Genomic DNA, 24,438 nt, shown 5'->3' on the forward strand with positions numbered 1-24,438 from the left:
TTTTGTTTAGTAAAATTCAAGGTTTGATGAATGGAAATTTTTTCTTCTCTTTTCTACCTAGTGCTTTAGGATCTGACACAACACCACTTCCCTCCTGGGCCACGATGAATAATAGCACATGGGGGACGCTGAAACAGGCCTTAAAAGGCCTCTCTGTTGAATTTGCACTGCTGGCTGATAAAGCTGCACAACAGGTAAGCTTATGTGGAATCTCTGAGTGTTTATTTTTAAGGAATGTTCTCTATTATAGTCTTTAGGAATGTCTCTTTCTTAGGTAGAGCTCAAAGTTTTGAGTCCAATGAGAGGGAAAAACTGTCTGATGTATAATCCTCATAAATTCCATGTAGCTTAGCATGTGCCAATTCAGCTGTTTGCTGATAGCAAAAATAAATTTGGGTTGGATTTCTTAAGAGAATTTACTTTGCTGGAGATTAGAAAGCATAAGCCAATCCTGAAAATGTAACCTTGAAATCTCAAGACTGTTACTCCTTGATGAACCTGGAGCTTTCAGTTTTACTTACTATCTGTATAATTTGTTATGTTAATAGGTTATGCAATGACCTAGTTCATCAGAATGTAACTAAGCCCACAGTGCTGCCTTTTTTTTTTGATCCTGAATACTCAATTAAACTACTGAAAATGCCTTTGTAACAGCCATTTGCTATTTTTAGAAACTGATAAAGAATTTTAAAGACTGTCAGTTCAAGGATATGGGAAATAAACAAGGTTCATCTGTGTACTAGTTTTATCATAAAATTATCATGTGGCTTTGGAGGAAAGGGAATCTACTACTCTTTCCACAAAATGTGTGGCTCAGACTGGCAGGCAAATAATGCAAATTATGTTTGAATATTTTTAAAGCTCAGCTGCCGTCTTTGACTTCCTAATTCCATAGTTAAGTAACAAGAACTGTGATTAATCGAGTGTTATAATCTGAGCCATATGCCAAAGAGTTGGGGGCTTTCCTGTCTAATGGTTGGGTGCCCATTGATAAGTTTTATGGTTAAGAGACATTGGGTTTGTTTGTGGCCCTGAAAAGTCCCGGGTTTCCTTCCTTCCTTGCTGTTACCATGTTTATCTCTTCTCTTTCCTTTTAAATATTTGTTATGACATTGACTTTAGGGATCTGCCTGTGCCAGTGGCCATTTCGTGTAATCCTGCAGTTTTGTAGGCCCACAATTTACCCCCTCATTTGGAGAGTTTGGAAATGGAAATGGAGAAGTGTGGATTTGCTTTAATTTTAGATACTAAGAGGCAGTTTGGCATAGTTGGTAGAGCACTGAATCTGGAGTTGGGAGAACCTTATCCTGGCCTTGCCATTATCATTTATTCAGTCAAATATGTCTTAAGTGCCTTTTGTTCAGGATGACCCTCAGCTATGCCCATAATTTCACTAAGCTTCAGTTTCCTCATTGGTGAAATAAGGAGGTTGCTCTACATAATCTTTAAGGGACCTTCTAACCCTGTGTGTTCTAACATAGTAACAACTGTTTTGATTCTTAATGCCTGGGGGCTGAGTTTTGGGGGAGACAGCCAGGAAGTAAAATGTCATTTTCTGTATATTCTTTTAGAAATACTGCTGTATAAGTTATAGAAAGTTTTTCTAAGTATTTTGTATTCTAATTGGCACCCTTAGGACTTTTTAGACATGTTATAATAAAATTTGTGATGATGAGGGGGAAATTATTGTGGTTAGAAGCATATAGCTGTTTCTTAGTTATAAAGTTGGTATTTTGAAAGTTGTTAAAGGCAACTGGCACACTGACATTTTATAGCCTTATGGTTCAAAGCATTGGTATGTAAACAGGACTCATTGGTAAATTGTAGGATTCGGAGTGAGAGCTGTAGTTAGCCATCTTCTCTAGGACATTAAAGAAGTCTTCACTTTTCTCTCATTAGTAAGATGGGAATACCATGTACTCTCCCAGCCTAGCAAGCTCTCTCCTCTCCATATTTCACATATCTCTTAACATCTTACTTTTTCCATTAAATCTTATTAGATGTACTCACCAGGAGGTAGATTTTAGATTTTAGATTTGAAGAGTAGAAGGGACACCGGAGAGCATAGAGTTCAATCTGTTCTGTAGCACATTGGATTAATGGCATGGTAGTAGCTGGTTGATGTGGCTCTAGGTGTGTGTGGAATGGAAAAGTTGTTTTGGTTTTTTTTTTTTTGAGTATTTTATCTCTAAATGTACATTTACTATAAAAGCTGTTTCATTTTAGACAACTTTTTGCTACTCTTCAGAGGCATTTTAGAATAAATATTGTAAATGAAGGTTAGTGTAACTGATAGAGCACACTAACCAACCTAGAAGAGTAATTATTCTTCTGGCTGGTCTTGCATGTGATGTAGGTCCTTTTATTTCATTAACTTTGATGCCTCAGATAGATAGCTACAGTATGTTTTGTAGTGAGGAAACACCATGAAAGTCTGATAGTGAAACACACATATATAGTTATAGTGGAGTTATCTATGTTTTTTGAAGAATGAGAAGGGAATAGCTTTTGGAGGATCTAAAAAAAATCAGATCTCTTTCCTCAAGAATAATAAATCATTTACTTTTCTCCTTTTCTTCGTTTCATTCTAAAGCTAAACACACACATATATTACAACTCAGTGTAGTAAAGCATTGTTTTTTTCCTCCCCCTGGGATCTTCGAGATTATTTAACAAAAAGAGAAAAGAAGGCCTAGACTTTCTGAAATGTCATATAACAGACTCCAAATGAAATATAAATCAAATAGAAATAGGAACAGTCGTCAATTAGAATTTAAAATGCTGGAGATCATTCTGTGCTGGTGACTAGAGTTCATTATGAAAAAAAAGCGCATCTTGTGTTGGAAAATAGGTCTTTATTTTTCTTGACTAGATTCTAGCTTCAATACATGTATGATGAGACTCACTAAGAAAAATGTATAAAGGAGGCTGTGGGAACCAGAAAAGAATGTGCAGTATTCATATATTCCTTATGTAATGGATGGAGTTTCATAGGTAAAAAGTCTTTTTTACCTGGAATCTGTCTCCAGTTTTTTGTACATTATCTCAGTATAAAGAAAGGATTTCATATTGTAGCTAATTGTTCTATATGAGCATCATGGATTTGTTTTAGTGCAAGATACTAGTAGGAGTAGTGGGTGCCATCTGCTTTCCTTCCTTCTTGTTGCTCCAAGTCACTTGAAAGCCCCAGTCATTGGCCTGTATAGCAGTTTTATACTACTTAAAGTTTTAGGCCTAGAGCATTTGTACCATTTTAACATGCGTCGGGTCCCATAGTCAGTTAATTGAGCCTGACTCTCAGGCATGTGGTTTCTTTTTCCTGTGTCACTCTGAAAATAACATAATGTTATTACCTTTCTAAAAAAAAATCAAATCAAGTAGACAAGCATTTATTAAGCACTGTATGTGACAGGCACTGTGTTAAATACTGGGGATACATAGAAAGGCAAAAATAGTCCCTGCTCTCAAAGAGCTCAGTCAAATGGAATTAAAATAATGATTTATATTTCCTTTTGCCTTTGATGTTTGGGGATTAAGAAGATGACAGGAAAAGTTTCAAGCGGAGATAGCAAGGTGTTGAACAGAAATGGAAATGGACAGACGTGTTTTAGAGCCAAGACTGTTCATATTGTCAGTTAGCTGTAATGCTCTTGGCTTCTCCTGCCTTTTGTAGCAGTGTGAGGATGATGGCGGTGTGCTGCACTGCTGGTTTGTGGTGGTATCTGTCTAGTAAAAAGAGTTCTGGATTTGGAGTTGGTGTATCCAAGTTCAAATATCAATTTTTCTTTTTACTGCCTGTATAACTTTGGACAATTCACTTAGCCTTTATGGGTCTCAGTTTCCTCATTTGTAAAATGAGGGGATTGGACTAAGATCGCTAAGGTCTAAGCCTCTAGTTTCTTTTAAAGGATGATTCTGGACTGCCTCTAGATAGGGTTTGGGAAGAGGCTCTAGGTAACAAGCAAGCTGTGAAATTTTAATGATGGGTTTCTGACTGGGTTTATCTGTATGACGAATGTGCTGGTTAATTCACCCCTTGTTTTCTAGGGTAAACAGGAAGAGAATGATGTGGTGGAGAAGTTGAATCTCTTCTTGGATTTGCTCCAGTCCTATAAAGTGAGTTTTGGCTGTTTCCTTGCCAGAGAAAAAGCTTCTCAGAATGGTCTTGTGACCTTTCCAGGGAGTAGCTTTTTTCAGGGAATGGAAAACTAGTAGAGAAGTCAATCTTAGAGCAAAACGAAGAGTAAAGCATAACACTTCTGCTTTTATTGCATTATTCTGGCCCATAGTCTGGTGGAAAATTTCAGATTTTCTTTCACATTACACGATCAAGAAAAGAATGCATCGTTAACCTGGAAAAGAGAAGATTGGGATGGGAGAAAGGTATATAATAATTGTTAGATATTTGAAAAGTACTATCCAGAAGAGGGATTAGACATTTACTTTATAGCTTTGGAGGGCAGAACTAGTTTGATATTTTATAGGAAGGCAGATTTGGACTCAGTAAAGACATACTTTTTTTTTTGAGCTTCCCGCAAGTGGAATTATTTGACCATCTGTCATAGACAATGCAGATGGGATTATTAGATGGTGGTTAGGTTAAACTGATGTCTTAGATGACTTCTGATATCCCTTCTAGTGCTAAGATTCTATGTCCGTGTCTTCTCATGAGATTCCTAGTTGGGGAATGCTCCAAGATACACTGGGTTAAAATACCTCAAGGAAAACATAGAAAGTCTTCAATATTTCTACACTTGGATACTGGCCCTTCAGAAATTCGGTGGTAATTAATCAATGTCTGTAGGCTATGGATTGTACATCTCATTTTTATTAAACTTTTTTGTTTTTTGCCTGATTTCCTTTTAAAGCCCGGACTGTTTGTTTACTTCCTGAGTTCAGGACCTTTGTTGGTTTGCAGTCAACTCTCCCCAAAACTCAAATTCATCCTATGCCTCGTGCATTTTTGTGAGCATAAAATGAATCAAGGCTGTCTTTCTGCTGGTTTTTTAAAAAGAGAACCTATTTCTTTGTAAGTCTTTCATATTGGGAAATTTGGGGGAAAAACCGCTTATTTTAAAGTCATTTTTTGGAAATAGGTATAATTCTCACACAATGCTCTATATTCCCCACCTTCCGACTCTGCCTCCTCTTTCAGCAGGTTTTTCTCCCCAGGAAATGAAGTGAAAGTAGGAGAAGGAGGGGGCCCGTGCGGTTATTTTGTCTCTGGATTCCTCTGCGGTTGGCTCTTAATGGGGGGATGGAGGAGGTGTTAGTGAGTACGCCTTATTCCCCTTTCTATTCCAGGATCTCTGTGAGAGACATGAAAAGGGTGTGCTTCACAAGCACCAGCGAGCATTGCACAAGTACAGCATGATGAAGAAGCAAATGATGAGTGCTACGGTGCAGAATAGAGAGCCAGAGAGTGTGGAGCAGCTGGAGTCCCGCATTGTGGAGGTAGCAGCCTGGCAGCCAAGAGTGCAAAACGACATGGTGGAAGAAAGCAGGCTGAGGACATTTAGAGAGACAGACTGTGATGGAGCAGGGCAGGAGATAGGCAAGAAGGAATTCTAGACTTCCCGTGGGTTGAAAAGTCAGCTTGGATTGATCCCCATTGTATAAATAGCCCCCCAGATGTGGTTAATAAGCAGGGCTGCGATGCAATGAAAGTTGCATGGTATGTGGACATGCTGACTAGCAGATACCTGAAAGTATTGTTTTTACAATGAATTTTGCCCTTTCTCCCCAGTGGGTCCCCCCCCCCCCCAGCTGACAGTTTCCAAATCCTGTGTTAAGGCAATTTTACTTCCATTCGGCTTCACTGGTCAAATAAATTAAAAAGGATCAGCCCTACACTCCATGATGATATATAATCTTAATAAAAGTTGATGCTCCTCTTGAGATATATCTAGACATGCTTCTCAGAGATTCTTTCTTTTCAGCAAGAAAATGCAATCCAGACAATGGAACTCCGGAATTATTTCTCTTTATATTGCCTACATCAAGAGACTCAGCTTATTCATGTCTACCTGCCTCTTACTTCACACATCTTAGGAGCCTTTGTCAACTCTCAGATACAAGGCCACAAAGAGGTGATTACTTGCCCATCTGTCTTGTGTAACCCTATCTTGAGCTCCACCCTAGTTATGTAACTAAGAGTTGTCATTTTACTCTCCAGTTATTCTGTCCTTAAAGTTGGTGTTCCTTGGTATTAGTCCTTTGGACCAAAAAAAATCTAAGAGAGATAATGGGTGTGGGTTAAGTATGGAAGCTAAAAAATGAAATTCTTTTCAAGCTCCATTAATCCAACTTGGAGCTAGAATTTTCAAGCTAGGATTCCATATATGATTTTGTTAGACTACATAGATAGGAACTGTATATTTCTTTCTAAGTGAGTTGAGAAAACTATTTCTGAATTCTGACCCTTAGTACCAGACTTTTAAAAGGATTCAGAGGAAAGATTGGCCCCAAAGCCGGGGTGAGTTGAAGAACATAGACTAAATTTTCCCAAAACCTTCAGGGGCTAGGGATGGGATTTTTAATCCTTTGAAATGAAAGGCTTTTATAAACTGGTTTTTTTTGGCCAAGATTTTTCTAGCAAACCTGATACCTCTTCTCACATGTTTATGCACCTTTATATGCATCATATATATAGTAGTTTGTTCCTGGCTAAAGCCCTTATTTCTTAAGCAATGAAGCCAGTCTTCCAGAAGAAAGGTTGAAATCCTGGAGAGAATATGGGAGACAAGGTCAGGAAGAACTTGCTATTATGGTCATCATTCATTTTGGATCCTGGTACTTAATATGGTACCATGTAACTAGTGGGCAGTGGAACTATTATATAGTGAACTAGCATGGTTCAGTGGAACATATACTACAGTCCCAATCTCATTATGACACTATTACCTAATAACGATTTCTAGTCTTTGAGTGATAAACTGCTTATTGGAAAAAGCATTCATTCCCAAATAACAAAAATACTTGGTATTTAACTTGCATCAGCACAATCCTACGGAATAGTCTCCATGACCCATTCCTCAGTAATCATTAGATGGAACAACTGGAAACAATCCAACCAAGAAGTGAAAAATTGCAGTATTTCTATCCCTGGTCTTTCCTCCACTTGTTATCTTTTAGCAGTGTTACAAAGGAATTTATACATAAAAGAAGGGAATGGATCTATCTGGATTCATGCCTAAATGCATAGCCTGATCAGATTGATCACTTTGACCTGCTCAGCATTCTAGGGCTACCCCTAAGCAGTCCTGTTCTCAGCTGTTCCTTTTACTTAGGTAGATTTTTATTTTAGTATATATTTCAACAGGATGAATATCTCACTAATCTTTCTGATTTTGCTTTTTTTTTTCCTTTTCCCCTTTAGATGAGTAAAGTTTGGAATGAATTGAAGCCCAAATTAAGCTGCCTTTTTGCAGGACCCAATAACATGCCAACACCACCACGATCACCGCAGGAGAGCAATGTGTTTTCTCATTAGTTCCTGGAGAGGACTGCCTAGGTTTTAGGCAGTGCTAAGAGTACCCTTCCAGCCTCACTAAAACATCACCAAACTGTATCATTGTGTATTTCCCTTAAAACAGTAGCTGCCACTCTGGTGCTCACAGATGTTTGGACTGAAAACTGAGCAGAAGACCCTGATGCAGTGAAAGGGGATAAGACTCAGATTTTAATTTCCTGTCTTGTCCTCTGCTCATCTTCCTTCATTTCATAGTCCTCGGAGGCAAGATTGAGACACCTTACTGTCGGGTACTTTGGGGAGGAAAGAAAATGTGCTTAGATGCTAAGGGCTGAAGGGCCACTGGTGGTGGTTGGTAATTCCCTTTCCTCTTACTTACATCCACCTTTTCCCTCCACCGCCATCTTTCTTAATATATACACTCTGGTTTCCTCTCTGGAAGTGAGAAGCAGTAGATGTCCTCTATGAAAGGCAATTCTCCTAGTCTTCAGGAAGGCTGGGAGATTAAGGATGACGTTCATGTAAGTGAAGTTGTCTGTGGGTGAATAAGTTAGTCCCCTGATAACAGCTGTTTAATCTTTTGAGGGGACAGATAAAATTAATCAGAATTCATTGGATTTCTTTACTTAGGGGTCAGGATTAACTGAACAGATGAGTAAGGGTGAGAAGAGGGTAAAATTCATATACATAGAAGGTTTATTTCAGTGTAGTCATGCCTTTTGGTTGAAATAATGTTAATGTTTTTTTTTAAATGAGTTTTCAGTGAAAGGTCTAAAAATTATGTAATGCTGTTGAACACTCCTGAACAAATTGCCTTACACTAGGAATTTTCAATTTTAAAGTATGTTTGTGTGTGTGGGTGTGTATGTGTGTGTACAGAAGAGAACCATTTTGCTTATGGAGGGGGTTGTTAGCTGGTAGGTACAAACAGTATTAGTTTTCTGTGTCTATTCCAGGCAGCTAGAGACAAACACTAGGAACCTTGGTTTATTACGAGACTCATTCTAAATTTGGCAAGGCCTGCCATATTTCATTTTCCATTCCTCCACTTTTACCCTCTTCTTTACCTAATGGCATGATCTGTCTTTTTGCACAAAAGTAGGACCAAAATATTTGGCATATTAAAGTGAGCTAATTGAATCGTCTGTCATATACTAAAAACTAATTCTCTAAAAAGGTGCCACACTTTTATTTTGGCTGCTTACATTGGAGTGTGCAGAATATACCAAGTTGAGAAGGGTGTGGTGAAGATGAGATGAGGAAATCAGAGGATCATGATTCTTATTTCAGTTGTGCTTTAAAATATACTGGCCTTTACAAGAGAGAATCTGTGTTCTTTGAGAATTAAAGAAAAAATAAAGCAACCAGCTAGTTTCCTGATGGCACAACTCCTGGTTGAGGTAGTGGAACATTCCTGCTAATTTCAGTCCTTCCCTTCCTTAGCCCAGCTCTTACTCAATGGGGTTTATTGTGTAACTCTTCAGCTCTGTTTTCCACCTTGTGATGATGTGGGAGAGTTCTCAGATATCCTCTGGTGGAGACCTGTAAGGATGGGTGGTGTCTTTTCTTGCCTTAATGTGCTACTATTCCAAATCCCTAGTGGAATATTTCTCTGTGGGATTGAAAATAAACTGGACTTCTCTGCATCAGGGACTTCTGGGTCCATTTAGACTTTGCTTTTCCCATTCTTACAAAGACGGAAAAATTGGAAAAGGCTCTAAAAGGGCAGCATGCGTTCTGAAAATATTGCCCTCATGGAGTATTTGTCAGGTTCCAAGGAGATTTTCTCTGTTATTTTAATGTTATATTCTGACTTTTAAGTTTTAAAATATGTAGCATGAAGGATTCTAGAATAAAAATAGAAGCCACCAAGCATTCTCTCTAGCTACGGGAGAATCAAAATAACCAAAAATACTTGATTTATGCAGATAAGCTAATTCTTTTTTTTCTGGCACAAGCAAAATGAGGGCTTTTCTTTGTGGACTCAAATGGTTGCACCAGGGGTCTCGTCTCAAAGCACATTGCTGTGTTTGATTCATTCAAAGAGTATGTGAGGGGAAGTGCAAGACTTGTGAGCTGTGTACTCCATGTGGCATGTCAGCACATTCTTCAGATGTTTGCTTTGCATTCATGAAGTAGCTAGAGGCATAAGGGTCACTTGGTAGAAAACACTAATGGCACCTGGATCTGTAACTTACTGCCCTAAGGCTCCCATCTTCCCTCCTACTAGGAAAGCTGACCTTTGCTTATATAAGTGAATGCAACATTTAAAACAGCATGTGATAGAAGGGGGTCTATTTCAACTGTTGAACAGGCTTATTATCCTCTGAAAAGAGAAGATGCAGGGCTTTAGTTAGGGCCTAAAAATAATACTGAAGTTGTTTTTAGAATTATTGGTCTGTAACTAGAGTTGGCCAAGAGAAGGGTGGAGTCTTCTTTGCCTTCAGGGTCTCTGCCTGCCTGCCATCCATTCCCCTTTTATGGAAATAAAGTCTGTACTCACTTTGAAAGAATCAATACACCTTTTTTGTGCTGCTCCCTTTTATATTGTGATTTGCTTAAGCCATATAACATAAAATTTATTTGTACAAAACCCATGGGGCCTTGTCCTTCCTGCCTACACAGCTGCAAAGTGTGCTAAACACACCTTCACTGCTATTACATTGAAGTCTCCTGGGACCCTAAAGTTGCATGTTATCCTGCTGGCCTAGGGCCTTGAGTCTTTGTAGAGAGCCTAGGAGAATATGTCACAGTCCAGGCCATGGTTAGAGTGCATGTTATAGAGAGATCCAGACCTGACCTTCTTGTCTTGGATGTTCTAAACATAATGAAAGACTGGAATAGTGGGGTCGGGGTTTCTCCTTTCAGTATTTGAGACTATTGCAGATGTAGTCATTATGTGCCTCCATGAAAAATAAAAGCAAGCAGCCAGAAGACCTGTAGTTCCTCAAGGAATAGATATCAAATGGTATTAATTTAAGAACTTTCAGTTGGCATGCTGGCCAGAGTCATTAGTTAGAGGGAGTTTATGAGAGATGTGTTTAAAAATGTATATATAGAGAGAAGTTACCCTAATTTAAAACACTCACTTGAAGGAAATGTACTACCAAAGAGTTTTCTGAAAACTTTTTTTTCTCCTCTTCTGTACTAATTGTGATGCTTTGGGAGCTTGTAGTAAATCATGACAGAGTCATGAGTTAAATCACATTGTTAGGACATTATTTCCTTAAGTATCTACCAATGGTAGACTCCCTTTGAGGAACAAAACTTTAGATACAAAGGACAAATGGGTAAATAGACTCTTCTTCAAAACTAGTTCTTCAGTTTTCAGAGAGCTTGCAGTCCATCCCAGCAGCCCTTTCTGGGAACTGACCATGGCAACAAGTAGAACCAGACTTCTGCTTGTCTACTACTAAGAATTTCCAGTGTTTCAAGACTTGAAAAAAAAAAGTAATCTTCATATTTTATACTTAATGGCTGTATTTTATTTAAATGGGGACCTATTCTTTTTTGGATTTTATCTTTTTTCTTAATGAATTCTTTAGGAACATTGTAAACAGTGGTGGAGGCCTTTTGATCCATCTGTTGATATTGTGCATTCTAATGGTATTCCCTTAGATTTGGGGGACCATCCCAGGGAGACAGAATGAGAAGGAAATAGACCTTAACTACAGAAATAACAGTAGATCAGGGAGCTTCTTCAACATGATTTCTTAGTCCAGGGTCCGTTTCTAAGGAGCCATTTGATAGATCAACTCTAATTGTAGGACCAGTGGAGATAACACAATTCCTAGGGAGTTATTCCGGGACGTGAGAATAGCTTTTACAGGTTGAGGTCCATGCTCACACAGCCAAAAGCTCTCCAGGTAGGCTAGCTTCTCACTGTGCTCCAGAGGGGCCAACCCCTTCAAAGGAATGCCATTGGTATGCACAGTAGCCTGTCAGTGTCTAAAAATCATCAGCTTCAGTGAAAAGTGAGTCAGAGTACATTGTTCTGAATATGGGACTATGCTTGTCATTCAACAAAAGTGACCTCTATGAGAGGCCTAGACAAACACTGAAACTTAATGGCTTAAATACTTTTGGAAGCCTGTTAAGTGCTCTTGTTATCTTGGATTACATTTCAGAGCTTTTTGGAGTTGTCAATTTTTGTCACAAATTATGGGGTTTAGATGTGAAATTTTATATTAAATGGTCCTTATGGTTCTGTCTTAGATCCCACCCATTCCTTAGGAGCTTTGGCTTATTCAGCAATACCTGGAAAAAAAACCCTTTAATTAACACTCTACTCAGCTCAGAAAGCCTAATGTGAGGACTGAGTGGGAAGCTGATTTGACCGAAATGAAGACCTTTTCCTGGTTAGGCCAATTTACCATTTCTTTTGCTTTGCTGTACTAGTTTTATGTATGAAGCACTTTATCAAATTGCAGGAATTAGTTATTACTACAGCTGATGAACTGGAAAATGTTTACAAATGATTACACTCCAAAACTTTTATCAATAAAACATATATATGAACAAATGTTATTAAATGTATTTGTAAGACGTGTGTAAAAGGCTTAAGTTGCCGCGTGTGTTTGACTTTCTCTGCTTATCTACCTTCTACAGAATATCCACCTTCTGTAGAATTCTGTTGAGGCAGTGTGGTGCAATGGAAAGAGCACCAGATTAGGATGCAGACCCAAGTTCTTAGTGCTGGCTCTACCACCTGTGAGCCCCATGACCTCAGACAAGTCCTTCAACCTCTAGAACCCGTTTCCTCACGTAGAATAGAGGCACGTCATAGGGTGACTTTTTTAGGTCAACTAAGATATTTGTGAAAATGATTTGTAAAATATAAAAAGATCTGTAAATGTGAGCTTGTATTATTATTACTTTTATAATCTGGTAAGATGTTACTGGAATTAGATGAGGGAAGACCACCATGTGAAGAAGCAGGTGGCTGTTTTCTTCTTAAAGGAGAGGTTCTGACCAGCTCAGTGTATGAATTCAAAGGGATGATTTTTAAATAATCTCCTGATTTAGGAAGGCCAGTAAGAATCCAGTCAGCATTTTGCAAATCACAAGGCACATCATTATTTGTCAGAATCTTCAGCAGGAAAGAAAGGACTTACGATTCCAGAAAATGTGGAAACATTCCATTTTTCTGTGGTAGCTGTTGCCCCCTAGTGTGGGCTATTAGCACACTTTACTGACAAGTGCTGCACTGTGAATCACCCCACACTTGTCTCTTCTCCCTTAGAACCAAAATGTATTTGTGACTCCTGATCCATATTGGGGCGGGGTGGTGTTTCCTCATTATGTGACATGTACAATTGCAAGAAAATTTCTGGCCTTATAGCTTCCTCTTGTTCCCCAAACAAATACTGAATATTAAATTGCCTTAAAAACTAAAGACAGTGAAACCCCTGCCTAAATCACACACAGCTGAAATGAGGCTGTACAACAGCCAGCTTCTCTAGCCTGTATGGGCTCACGTATGTCACGTGTTAATGGCACTGATTTCTCTCTTTTTAGACAATTTCCACTTCATTCAGTGTGTAGTCTAGGATGGTATCTTGTCCCTGGAACTTGAAATATCCATGGAATTTCTTCTTTTGGAGCATTAGTGGAAACCAGTAGCTGTCATCTGGCCACATGTCCCTGAAGGGAACCTGATCCAACTGGAACCACTGGGGGCGCATTTCTGTAACAGCAGAAAGAACAAAAGGATTCACTTATTTAAAACATAACATAAGAGTTATAACTCTTTTGAACATAAATCCATCAACATTTCTGGCTCTTTAATCTTACACACAAGGGTTCAGCTAATTGAGGTATCTATGGTATAGGGGCAGGAGTGGTGAATCTGGCATCAGATAACCTTGGTTCAGATACTCTGGTTGACTAGATTTAAAGTCATTACCAGAAGTTAGTTCAACAGCATCTTCTTCTGGACACAAATATTAAAGGTATGCTTACTGCTTGGGTGACCCTGAGCAATGCACTCTCTTTGGGTTCTAAAATGAAAGGGTTTAATTAGACCATCTTTAAATCACTTTCTGCCATACATCGTATAATTCGATCTCATTTTCATCACTATGGGGATACTGTGGAAATGCCCAGATCCCAATCCCGAGGAAACAAGGAAAGTTTTACCTAAGGCTTGGTTCCATTTGGATTTAGCTAGCTAAACAGGTGGAGCTACGGTAGGGCTGGATGGAAAAATCAGTTAGACAAGAATCAGTGTTGTAAATATTTAGCACAGTTTGTCTTAACCCTAGAGAGTCTACAGTTGACGCTCCTGGTTTCTGAATTAACTTTCCATGCTGAATTTGGGTGGAAAGAGACATAACTTGTCTAAAACTGCCAACAACAGAATAGATACTGCTTACCATCACTTTCTTTTGGAGTCCCGTGAAAACTATCCGCATAAAAGATGTGTACATCCATTAGCTCGGTATTGCCTACAAATTCAAATGTGATTTTTCCTATCTTCTGCAGAGTGTCCGCAGTCAGTCCACTCTCCTCCAGTAGCTCCCTGTTTTAGCACAAAAGGGGGGACCATTGAAGAAAGACTTCATTCTTAATGGTGAGAGAGTAGAGGAAGAACACTAAGTATCTTGAGATATTCTGAGGAATTTGGCTTTCATACCTATTTCCTACCTCATCACTTTCTAGGTTCTAGTCCTTTTTTTAAAGATACATTTTTATTGATATCCTTCATCTAACCAAAGATTTCCTCTGTTCCTCCCTATCATTTCTTATAACAGAATTTTTTTAAAAGAGAAAAAAAGTCAGCAAAACTGATCTATATGTTGAAAAAAAAGCCTAACATCATATGCAGCATTGTATCCTCTCCCAAGGATGCCCCACAACCTCTGCAAAGGAGTTGGGAGAGGTATCTCCTATTTCTTCTTTGGGGGAAAGACTATTCTTTGTAATTTTGCAACATTTTTTATTGTTTTGTGGTGGTGATTCTGTTTATGTTGTTGTATCTGGTTTCATGGCTCTGCCCGGTTCCTTTTCTACAACAGCATCTTGTCCAGATAATTCTTACTAAAGCCCTGCATTGTTTGGAGGATCTTTGAACAAAATGAATTAATTAGCTCCCGGACCTGTGTTCTTTCCAGAAGGAGCTGTTTGACTTCTAGTAATGACTTCAAGTATAGGCAACTTTTGATTATCCATGTACTAATTATCTGCAACAAAATTTTAATTCCAGCCTCCAGCAGCACAAGTGTACTCCCAGGACATTTCCATAACTATCCAAACAATGTGTGCTCGGGGGATGAAATTTAATTTTACTATCACCCGAAGCAAAATAGAATTAGGATGGCAAATCTTATTTTGCTGCTTACTGTATCTTGGGGGAAAACCTAGATAATGTACAACTAAGTTAGAAATTAGATTTCTGAATCAGCCACTGTTTTGGGCAATCTAAACCACTGCTTGTTTTCATTAGGGTAGATCATTGAAAGTTCACTGTATGAGGGCTAGGATGAGCCAGATAGATTGCATTTAATTACCTATGTATGTTTTAACAATGCTTATGAAAATATAGCCTGTATGCCAAGGGAATTTAAGTTGGCCGAGAATAAAGGAGTACACATTAGAAATCTTAAATTATCTAATCCTGCCACTCACTTTCTAATCTATAGCAAGTGAATTTTATTAAGTTCCCACACTTGGGAAACTAAGCCAGGAAACTAACTACATGAATACTTCCTTGTATTTTTTTGGTTTCCACAAAAAACATACTAAATTAAGTCTGGCCACTTTTATGCAATTTTACTTCATTCTTTTATTTGCATTCTCAAAGGTACAATAGACACACAAAGTATAATTACTTTCCTTGCTTATAACTGTTAGGATTCCAGTAACAAGCAGTAAGGGAAGCTTTGCTAATTTAAAAAATCATTAGGTTAAATTGTTTTATTTAGACTAATGTATTCTTTGGTTTGCAATATGCCTTGACCTCACTGTCAAGGCTAGGAAATGAAATTCCCATCTGCTGTCTTAGCTTTGCTATCTCAGATGTGCAAAAATAACAGATATCTTAAGGTGGAGTCTGTTTGCCTGAGATGGTTAATTAAAATTAGACTTAACCTAAAAAGGAATTGTGTGTATTTTCTTTTTGAGGGTAAATGGCTCCCCAATTAAGTGTAATGGGAACTCTCAGCAGGGACTCTAGCCTCTCTGTAGCAGCAGGGTAGTAGATCTCATTTTTAAAAAATTACATGCTGATTTAATGTTTTGACTAATTTTAGTTAATCTTCCCAGAGTATGTGGCAGTATTTGAATTATCAATAATTTCCTCTTTGGCAAAGCTAAAAACTCTATTTCACGGGCTGTGATAATTAGACAGACAAGAGTAACACTATTCTAGTTTTCGAAAGAATTTGATTGTGTGCCTCTGCCATTCAGTTCCCTAGATGGCAAAAGGAGAAACTAATGGATAATAAATTAAACAGAAATACTGAGCTGATGTGCTTTTGTTAACACAAGGAAATGGAAAGGTGGATATTTCATAATCCTGAGAGCTGCAGCACAGCCTGATCAGACACACAGTTTTTCTTCTTGCACCTCGGGGGAATGTTCTTTATTCCATATGAGTTACTTACTTGATGCTAATATATGTTAACTTCGTTTTTGCTGTGTTCCTGACAGTTCATGCTAGACTACTGTAGTTGGAATCAGGAAGACCTGGGTACTCGAATTGTACTGGAAGCATACTACATACAAATTGCATTTGACATTTATTAGCTACGGTGCCATAGACATGTCATTTGAACTCTTTGAGTCTCAGTTTCTTCATCTGTAAAATAGGAGTAAATAATACCTGAAGTATTTACCTCATATACTGTTGTGAAACCTGTGATAATGTATGTAAACAGCTTTATCACCTTTGAAATGCCATTTAAATGTCTTATTATAATCTCCATGTCAGAAATGAATAAAGCGAGATAGACATACAGAAGAACTAAGATCAATTAGTATTATTTATGAAGGTCCACTGTAGAGCTAAGAAGCATTAAGCCCTGGTTTATTGTCTGACTTCCAACCAATCCAGCATTTCTGGCCTGGTTGCATCTCAAATAAAGCCAGTTAGGTTGGAGAGTAGGCCAAACCACAGAATCACTACAATCTTGACCGTCACTGAGATTATAAGGTTACCTCTGAAATCAGGGTGCATAGGTAGAAGAAAACTTTTTATGGAGGTACCACAGATCCTAAATGCCTTAACTTAAGAAATGTAACCAGTGCAGCAGAATCAAATGATGTTTCAAGCCCAGTGAGCAATGTTTACCCTATGGTACTTACTTAAATTTAGACTTTTACTTAAGGACTAAGTGTGAAATTGCCCCTTAGACAACAAAATACTGCCATTGTCTGACAGAATAAACTATGCAGGCTCAAAGGAAAGGAGGGGAACTTTAGCTGTCTTTTTCCTGCTTCTAACTAAACACAGTAAGGAGCCAGCCTAGACCAAAAAAGCACATTGCTTTGTACAGAACCAATTAATTAGATCCAGCGGTAGGGGAGATTCCCTCCAGAGTGAGCTTTTGGCTGCAAACTGCAACAAGAATTATCTGGCATTTGGGGGTCCAATAAACTGGCTGATGGGATCTATACAGAGGAAGTATTCTTCTCTGAAGACTCTGAAGTAGCTATGGAAAGGAGATACTGAGATAAAGATGTATGGTTTTGAGGACATGAGTCTGGGAGCATTTCTGTATCAAAAAACATATGCTCATTTTAATAAAAATTATTCATCATATCATGTTTATGAAGTATTTTGAAGTACTTGGCCAGAAGTCTCTAAAATGGAAAATAGAATTAACTTTTATGGCGATAATTGAAGCCTTTATTATAAAGTTGTCTAGAAAATGATTTAGCTAAGTATATACCTTTGAACAAAAAAATAATTACCTTCATGTGATCCATTGAGATTAGTAATAGAGAGCTGTGGTTCTGGACTCTAGGGCTCTCTTTGCGATGGGCTTGTGTTATAAAATTCAGGAAGTTAATTTCCCTCATTGTGCCTCAGTCTCCTTATCTCTCACCAAAAAAAAGTGTTTAGGGGCTATAATGATAGAACTGTACTTATGTCTGGAGAGGAAGAAGCTTTAATAAATAGTTCCAGGAAAAAAACCCCAATATTACCAAACTGAAAGTGCATGCAGATTATTATAAATTCTTGACTATTCATGGATTTTTTACTTATTTTGTGACTTGTCTAGATTCATGACTTGTCTAGATCATTTGCTTCTTCTCTTTTATTGCTAGAAGGGGGAAGGCAAGGAATGGAGGGGAACTTAAACCAGCCAATCTAGCTACACATGAAAGTGTAACAACATTGCTAGTTCCACTTCACTTGCCCTTACAGAAAAGTTTCATAGAGAAGGAAAGTTCAACCATTTAGTTTTCTCTCTGGCCTTTATCCTGTTTGCTGGTGTCGAAGAAAAAGATGTTAATACTGTACTTGGATCGCAGACAAGTCTGCCAAAAACAACTCTAATTTATCATTATCATCTAAGCCACGTCTATCTTAGAGATGTCCAAAATGGCACAGTTGCTTCACAACCCCCAACATGTCTCAAGATTCCAAGATTATCTGAGGTAACATTTTATCGGGATCTTCATCAAGGAAAAGATCATTACAGGTAAAAATACAGTACTATGGATTTAACATTTCGGAATGGTAACTACTCAATTCCTTCTTGCATAGTTCCTCTCATGAATTAAAAAGGGCGTCCTCTCTGGGAGGCAACAGCAGGCACTGCTCTTAAGTGGGTCTTGGTGCCAGTCACTTCAGGTGTGTGGGGCAGCAACAATCTTTCTAGACAAGAGTTAGGTTTAGTTTCTACCATTGATCTCTTTCCATAAGAAAAGCCTTAGCTTTTGATCTACCTACCCTCCAAAAAGGAAAAATCTGGACAGAGTTTTTAGACTAGATAAACATTTATTTCTTAAAATTTCTGGCAAAACTAAAAAGGAGGTTTTTTTAATATGTTTTCATGCTGGCCTCCATTAGACTGGATAACTGAAATTTAGAGATTACCTTTTTTGGATTTTCTCTAGGTTTGGGTCCTGAAGATCTTTTCAAAGGACTGCAGAACTGAAAATCATACGCCAATGATTGTTTTATCCTGGCCTTTTCCCTTTTTCTTGTCATCTTGTAAAGTTCAACAACTATATATTGAGGATCAAATGAGATAGTAAATTCTATTACCTTATATTGGGGCACTTGCAAAGGGTTGCAAGGCCTTTTTTGTCCTGATTACATAAAACAATGACCTTTCCAGGCCTTTCAGGCATAGCCCGTTCTTGGAAAGGCTGTTGTCCTAGAACTGGATGGCATATGTCTTGTTTTGTTCATCAGGACCGGAACAAACCGTAAGATATCAAACAGACTGAGCATGTCCTCTGAACGTCCTGTTACTGTTAGTTTGTGTGCCATCAGTCAAACCGATCACAGTAGATGGTGAGATTGTCAGTCTCTGTTCCTTTAAACTGCTGCCTGGAGTAATGCAGGATTTAGGAATTTGTTTTTCTCCTCACCTGGAAGTGGCCTTTTTGTTGCACACTTATTTTCTCAGAATTAAAACCGAATTTTTCCTATTCTGAGGAGCCTCCTATAATACCACCAGGCTAACATCCATTCCACTCACCTCTTGGCTCCTTCCTCGATAGATTCTCCATCTTCTACCTTCCCCCCAAACCCGTTCCACCTTCCAGCTCCAAAGCCACGTTTCTTCATTCCTAAAAGAATTTGCTGAGGCTTCATCACTAAAACTAAGGTATAAATCCGAGAAGTGAACATGTTTGTCCTTCTGTGGGAAAAGAAAAGGAAGTGAGTAAAAATCTAGAGCTACTATTCTTGTGGGAAATATTAAGGCAAGAGGGATTAGGGAATGGGTTAATAAATCGTATGAATAAATGTTAACAGTTATCCAGTCCATCTGGCATTAATTGGATGACCAGTGTGATGTAATGGGAAGACACTGAACAAAATGTTAGAAGACCTGGGTTCAAATTCTAGCTCAACATTATGAGGAAAGCCCTATATATATAATTATATTTTTATTATTGGTGCATTGTAGAAATGATGCCAATTAGCTCAGTGCCCTAAATGAATATACAGAAATTAAAGGCAATTCAGTCTTAATTTATACCAAAATAATGTTAATTTGAGAATATTCTACAAGATTTTGTTTTGTTTTGTATTGAATAAGGCTATTTATTTTTAAATTTATTTTACATTACTTAATATTTTTAGTTTTCAACATTGATTTCCACAAGATTTTGAGTTACAAATTTTCTCCCCATTTCTACCCTTCCCACCACCCCAAGATGGCATATATTCTGATTGCCCCTTTCCCCAATCTGCCCTCCTTTCTGTCACCCCACTCCCCTCCCCCACCTAATTCCCTTTCCCCCTACTTTCTTGTAGGGCAAGATAGATTTCTATACCCCATTGCCTGTATATCTTATTTCCCAGTTGCACGTAAAAACAACTTTTTTTTTGACCATTTGTTTTTAGAACTCTGAGTTCCAAATTCTCTCCCTTCTTCCCTCCCCACCCACCCTCCTTGAGAAGGCAAGCAATACAACATAGAACACATATGCATCGTTATGCAAAACACTTCCATAATAGTCATGTTGTGAAAGACTAACTATATTTCCCTCCATCTTATCTTGTCCCCCTTTATTCAGTTTTCTCCCTTGACCCTGTCCCTTTTCAAAAGTGTTTGCTTCTGACTAGCTCCTCCCCGAATCTGCCCTCCCTTCTATCATCCCCCCCTTATCTCCTTCCTCCCTACTTTCCTATAGGGTAAGGTACCCAATTGAGTGTGTTATTCCCTCCTTAAGCCAAATCTGATGAAAGCAAGATTCACTCATTCCCTTTTACCTGCCCCCTCTTTCCTTCCATTATAACTGTTTTTTCTTGCCACTTTTATGTGAGATAATTTACCCCATTCTATCTCTCCCTTTCTCCTCCTAATATATTCCCCTCTCACCCCTTAATGTTATTTTTTAAAGATATCATCCTGAATAAGGCTATTTAAATGAATGGACAGCATTTACTAAATGCCTACTGTGTGTCAGACATTAAGGATATAAATACAAAAATGAGAAAATCCTTGCCTTCGAGGAGCTTACATTCTAATACGGCAATAATATGACACTTACAGGGGAGAGATGGCCAGGAAAGGGCACTTTGGGCTGTCCCAGGAATTGGGAGTGGAGCCATAGCTCCCAGAGTTATTTATACAATCCTAGGCTCACTTCTAAGCTCCATTCCCACATAACCAACTGCTTATTACACATTTCATACTGCGTGTCCATAGGAACCTCAAACTCAGTGTACAAAAGACAACTCATTACAACCCCTCCTCACCCCACCACCCCACCAAATTTTACCTTCCTCAGCTTGTTTCTGCTGAAAGTACCACTGCCCTGCCATTTACCCAGGTTCTTAATCTCAAAGGCAGCTTCAACTCCTCACTCTCCCACATATCTAATCAGTTGCTGAGCCTTGTTGATTCTGTCTCTACAACATCTCTTACACGGCCACCACCCTAGTTCAGGCCCTCAACACCACTGTCCTGGATGATTGCAATAGACAACTCATTGGTCTCCTTGTCTCAAGTCTCTATTCTATCTAATTTATCATTAAAGTCAAGTAAACAAATATTAAGTGCCCACTATGTGCTAAATGCTGGTGATACAAAGACAAAAAACCGTCCCCACTTTCAAGGAGTTCACAGTTGGATGAGGAGATAACATGCAAAGAACCATGTTCAAGCAAGATAATTGATAATCTTGGAGGAAAGGCACTAACATTAAGGGGGATGATAGGGGAAAGTTTCTTGCAGAAGCTGGGGCTTTAGTTGGGATCTGAAAGAAGTCAGGAGACATGAAGAGGGAGAGAGTTCCAGGCATGGAGGACAGCCAGGGAAAATTGAGAGGGTATTGGGAGATGATAATTAAAAAAAAAAAACAAACAGTGCCTACTATGTGTCAGGCAACGTGCTGAGTGCTTTACAAATCTTATCTCACTTGATGCTCACAACAACCCCGTGTGAGGTGCTATTATCCCGATTTTACAGATGAGGAAACTGGGACAAACAGGTTAAATGATTTGTCCAGGGGCACATAACTAGGAAGGATCTAGGCCGGACTCCAGGCCCAGTGTTCTATTCACAGTGCCACCTAACTGTTCTAAAGATGGAGTATCTTATTCTAGGAGCAGCAAGGTCATGGAGTCGCTGGATCCTAGATTATGTGCAGTAGAGTAAGATCTGGAAGACTTGAAAGGTTGGAAGGGGCCAAGTTATGAGGGGCTTTAAAAGCCAAAAGATTTTAAATTTGATCCTGGAGGTAACAGGGAGCCACTGGAAGTGACTATATAGGAGTGTGACAAGGCTTGTCCTTTAGGAATATCAATCTAACAGCTGAGAGGAGGATGGAGATGGGAAAGGCTTGAAGCAAGGAGGCTGATCAGGCTATTGAAATAGTCCAGCTTGAGGTGATGAGGGTCTGCACCAGGGTGGTGGCAATGACAGGATCAAAGAAGGGGGCCTATACTAGAAATATTACTGATGTAAAAGAGCCAGGCTTTGGCACCTGATTAGAATGGGAGAGGAGGGGATATGTGATATTACTGAAGTACAGGTCTGACCATGTCACTTCAACAGAAATTCCTCTTTCCAACAGGATCAGATACAGAGTTCTGTTTGGCATTTATAGTCCTTTACAGTGTTATTCCAATCTACTTTCCAGCCTTTACACCCCAAACCTGGCTTCATGACATTCCATCCCATCTCTGTGCTTTGGCAGAGGCTCTCTCCACACTGCCCCCTACCTCCCTTTCCTGGAATGCCCACCCTCCTTACCTCAAACTCTTACAATGCCTTTCTGTCAAAGCTCAGTTTGGTACCTCCTACATGATGCCCTTCCCAATCCCCTTTAAGCTACTAGTGCATCTTCCCACAAATTACTTCGTATACACTTATATGTGTAAATTAGCTCTCCTTGAGTGTAACCCCTTTGAAACTTACATTTCTATGATTAATGTATCTTCAGAGACTAGCAGTGATTGTCTGACCCTTTGCTGCTGCTGTCGCAGTTACTGATTTTATGACTACTCCCAGAACAAGAGTAAAGGGGCAGAAGAAAGGGGGACTTACGATGAGGCAGTAAGGGCTTTGGCAAGATACCCATATTGGGTAGGCCCCAGTGTCTTGGTAGATTGATAGATACAACAGGATTTTCATTATTTCAAAAATTTTCATCAGTATCTAATCACATATGCCAAGTTTAATCTTGGTATAGTTCTTCCAGTGGGTTACCTGAGCCGATTTCAGGTTAAAATCTGTATCATATTTTGAAAATGCTTACGATTTAGTTAAGTTAGTCAAAGCTACTTTTATCCTCAGGCCTCCCCTACCTAGGTCTTTCCCCACAACAATACAGAGTTTTGAGAGGAGCTAAGAATTTTGTTAGCCTTTTCTAGGTGTAGTTTTATGTTATGTAGTGATGAGGTATCAGGGCAGTGAAAAGAAGGAAATGTGTTATGCCCTTGGTAAAACTGCAGAAAATTAAAGGTATCTTGAAAAATGTCATCTAATATTCTTCCAAAGATGGAGAATTTTATTGTTCACTCCACCTCATCCCACCCCATAAGCTATCCTAGATTAATATGGTCAACCCAATGAGCCTCTTGACTTGGGGGAGGTGGAAGAGTACCAATCACTCAACTTTAAAAGTCCTAGACTTCTGGACCAGGAATTTACTTTGAAACTCATTTAACTCAACCCCTCTCATTTTGCATATGAGAAAACTGAGGTCCAGAGATGTTTAGATGTTCAACCCAGTCTGATAAGGGACTAGGTGACAGAGCTGGGACTAGAGCCTAGGATTGACTCCTAATCCCATACTTTTCTGACATTGGAACTTTCAAGCCCGGACAAGTGCTTACACCCAGCGGATGCCTAATAAATGATTTGTTGATATTGGGGAAGGGAAGGGCCAGGAAGGTCTTGGTCTTCGGAGGAAGGGATGGAGGTGGGGTCACGTGGCCCTGGAGGAGGTAGGAATGTGGAGGGAGAGAGGAGGGCAGCTGGGTCTGGGGTGAAGGTGGTGGAAGACTCTCCAGAGGAGTAGGGTGGAGGACAAAGACAAAAGGAGGAGGAAAAAAGGGAGATAGAGAGAGAGAGACAGAGTCTGTGTGTCTCCAATGTGGGGGAGGCAGTTGGGGAGAAGGGCATCAGGAGGAAACAAGGGACTGAAAGGGGAGAATGGGGGGGGGGGGGCAGGGTCAGGATCCAGGGTTTTGGTGTCAGTGGGGGGGGCTCTTCAGGACTGGAGGGTATTGGGGTCTCCAGAGGGGGATGGGCGTCATCAAGGAGAGTGAAGGTGTGGGAGAAAAGGGGAGACAGCAAGAGTCTGGAGGGAAGAGGGTAAGGAGCGAGGGATCGGGATCTGGGAGGGAGAAAAGAAGGTGGGGGTTTTTTTGGCGGGGTAAGAGGTCAAGACCCGGGCCTCCATCTCTTGGGAAAGGAAGGCTTGGGGAGGGGGCGAAGGTCTGGTCGGGTTCTCCAGGCGGTGAAGGCCAGATGTTGGGGTTCACGGAGGGGAGGCGGGTCGAGGCTGACAGGGTCGGGACCCGGGGCTGCGGTCTTGGGAGAGGAGGGCTTAGGCCTCGTCGCATTTTCTAAGCGGAGGAAAGAGAACGGGGTCTACAGCAGGAGGATGTTGGGGTTCGGAGGGAGGGAGCCCGAGGGGCTCAAGGCCTGCGGTCGTGGTCTCGGGAGACAAGAGAGGGCAGGAGAAGAGGAGAGAGAAGGAACTGACAGACCAGCCAGACCCCGCTTCCCGCTCTCCGTACCTGAACCCCGGCTTCCGACGATGCTCGCTTAAAGACGTCCGGCCGGGAAACACGTCCTCTCCACGTGCTTGCCCGGGAAGCGCCGGCTCCC

At 39.7% G+C, this 24,438-nt stretch overlaps 2 protein-coding genes across 2 annotated transcripts in view; one reads left to right on the forward strand and one right to left on the reverse strand.

Moving 5' to 3' along the window:
• SNX8 (sorting nexin 8) overlaps positions 1 to 12,311 on the forward strand; it is a 55,169-nt gene extending 42,858 nt beyond the window's left edge. Inside the window, exons 7-11 of the mRNA XM_036741308.1 lie at positions 62 to 194; positions 4,048 to 4,116; positions 5,305 to 5,454; positions 5,940 to 6,089; positions 7,379 to 12,311. Coding sequence (XP_036597203.1) covers positions 62 to 194; positions 4,048 to 4,116; positions 5,305 to 5,454; positions 5,940 to 6,089; positions 7,379 to 7,492 — 616 coding nt within the window. The 3' untranslated portion in view covers positions 7,493 to 12,311. The remainder of the gene's footprint in view (positions 1 to 61; positions 195 to 4,047; positions 4,117 to 5,304; positions 5,455 to 5,939; positions 6,090 to 7,378) is intronic.
• A 211-nt stretch (positions 12,312 to 12,522) lies between these two features.
• On the reverse strand, positions 12,523 to 24,394 carry NUDT1 (nudix hydrolase 1). Its single transcript, XM_036741309.1, has 4 exons — positions 24,348 to 24,394; positions 19,126 to 19,287; positions 13,846 to 13,991; positions 12,523 to 13,157 (listed from the first exon to the last, which is right to left on the reverse strand). The coding sequence occupies exons 2-4, from the start codon at positions 19,275 to 19,277 to the stop codon at positions 12,985 to 12,987; spliced, it is 471 nt and encodes a 156-aa protein (XP_036597204.1). The 5' UTR covers positions 19,278 to 19,287; positions 24,348 to 24,394; the 3' UTR covers positions 12,523 to 12,984.
• Between the last annotated feature and the right edge of the window lie 44 nt (positions 24,395 to 24,438).

Source organism: Trichosurus vulpecula, chromosome 1 (genome assembly GCF_011100635.1).
Source record: "Trichosurus vulpecula isolate mTriVul1 chromosome 1, mTriVul1.pri, whole genome shotgun sequence".
NCBI classification, from domain to species: domain Eukaryota; kingdom Metazoa; phylum Chordata; class Mammalia; order Diprotodontia; family Phalangeridae; genus Trichosurus; species Trichosurus vulpecula.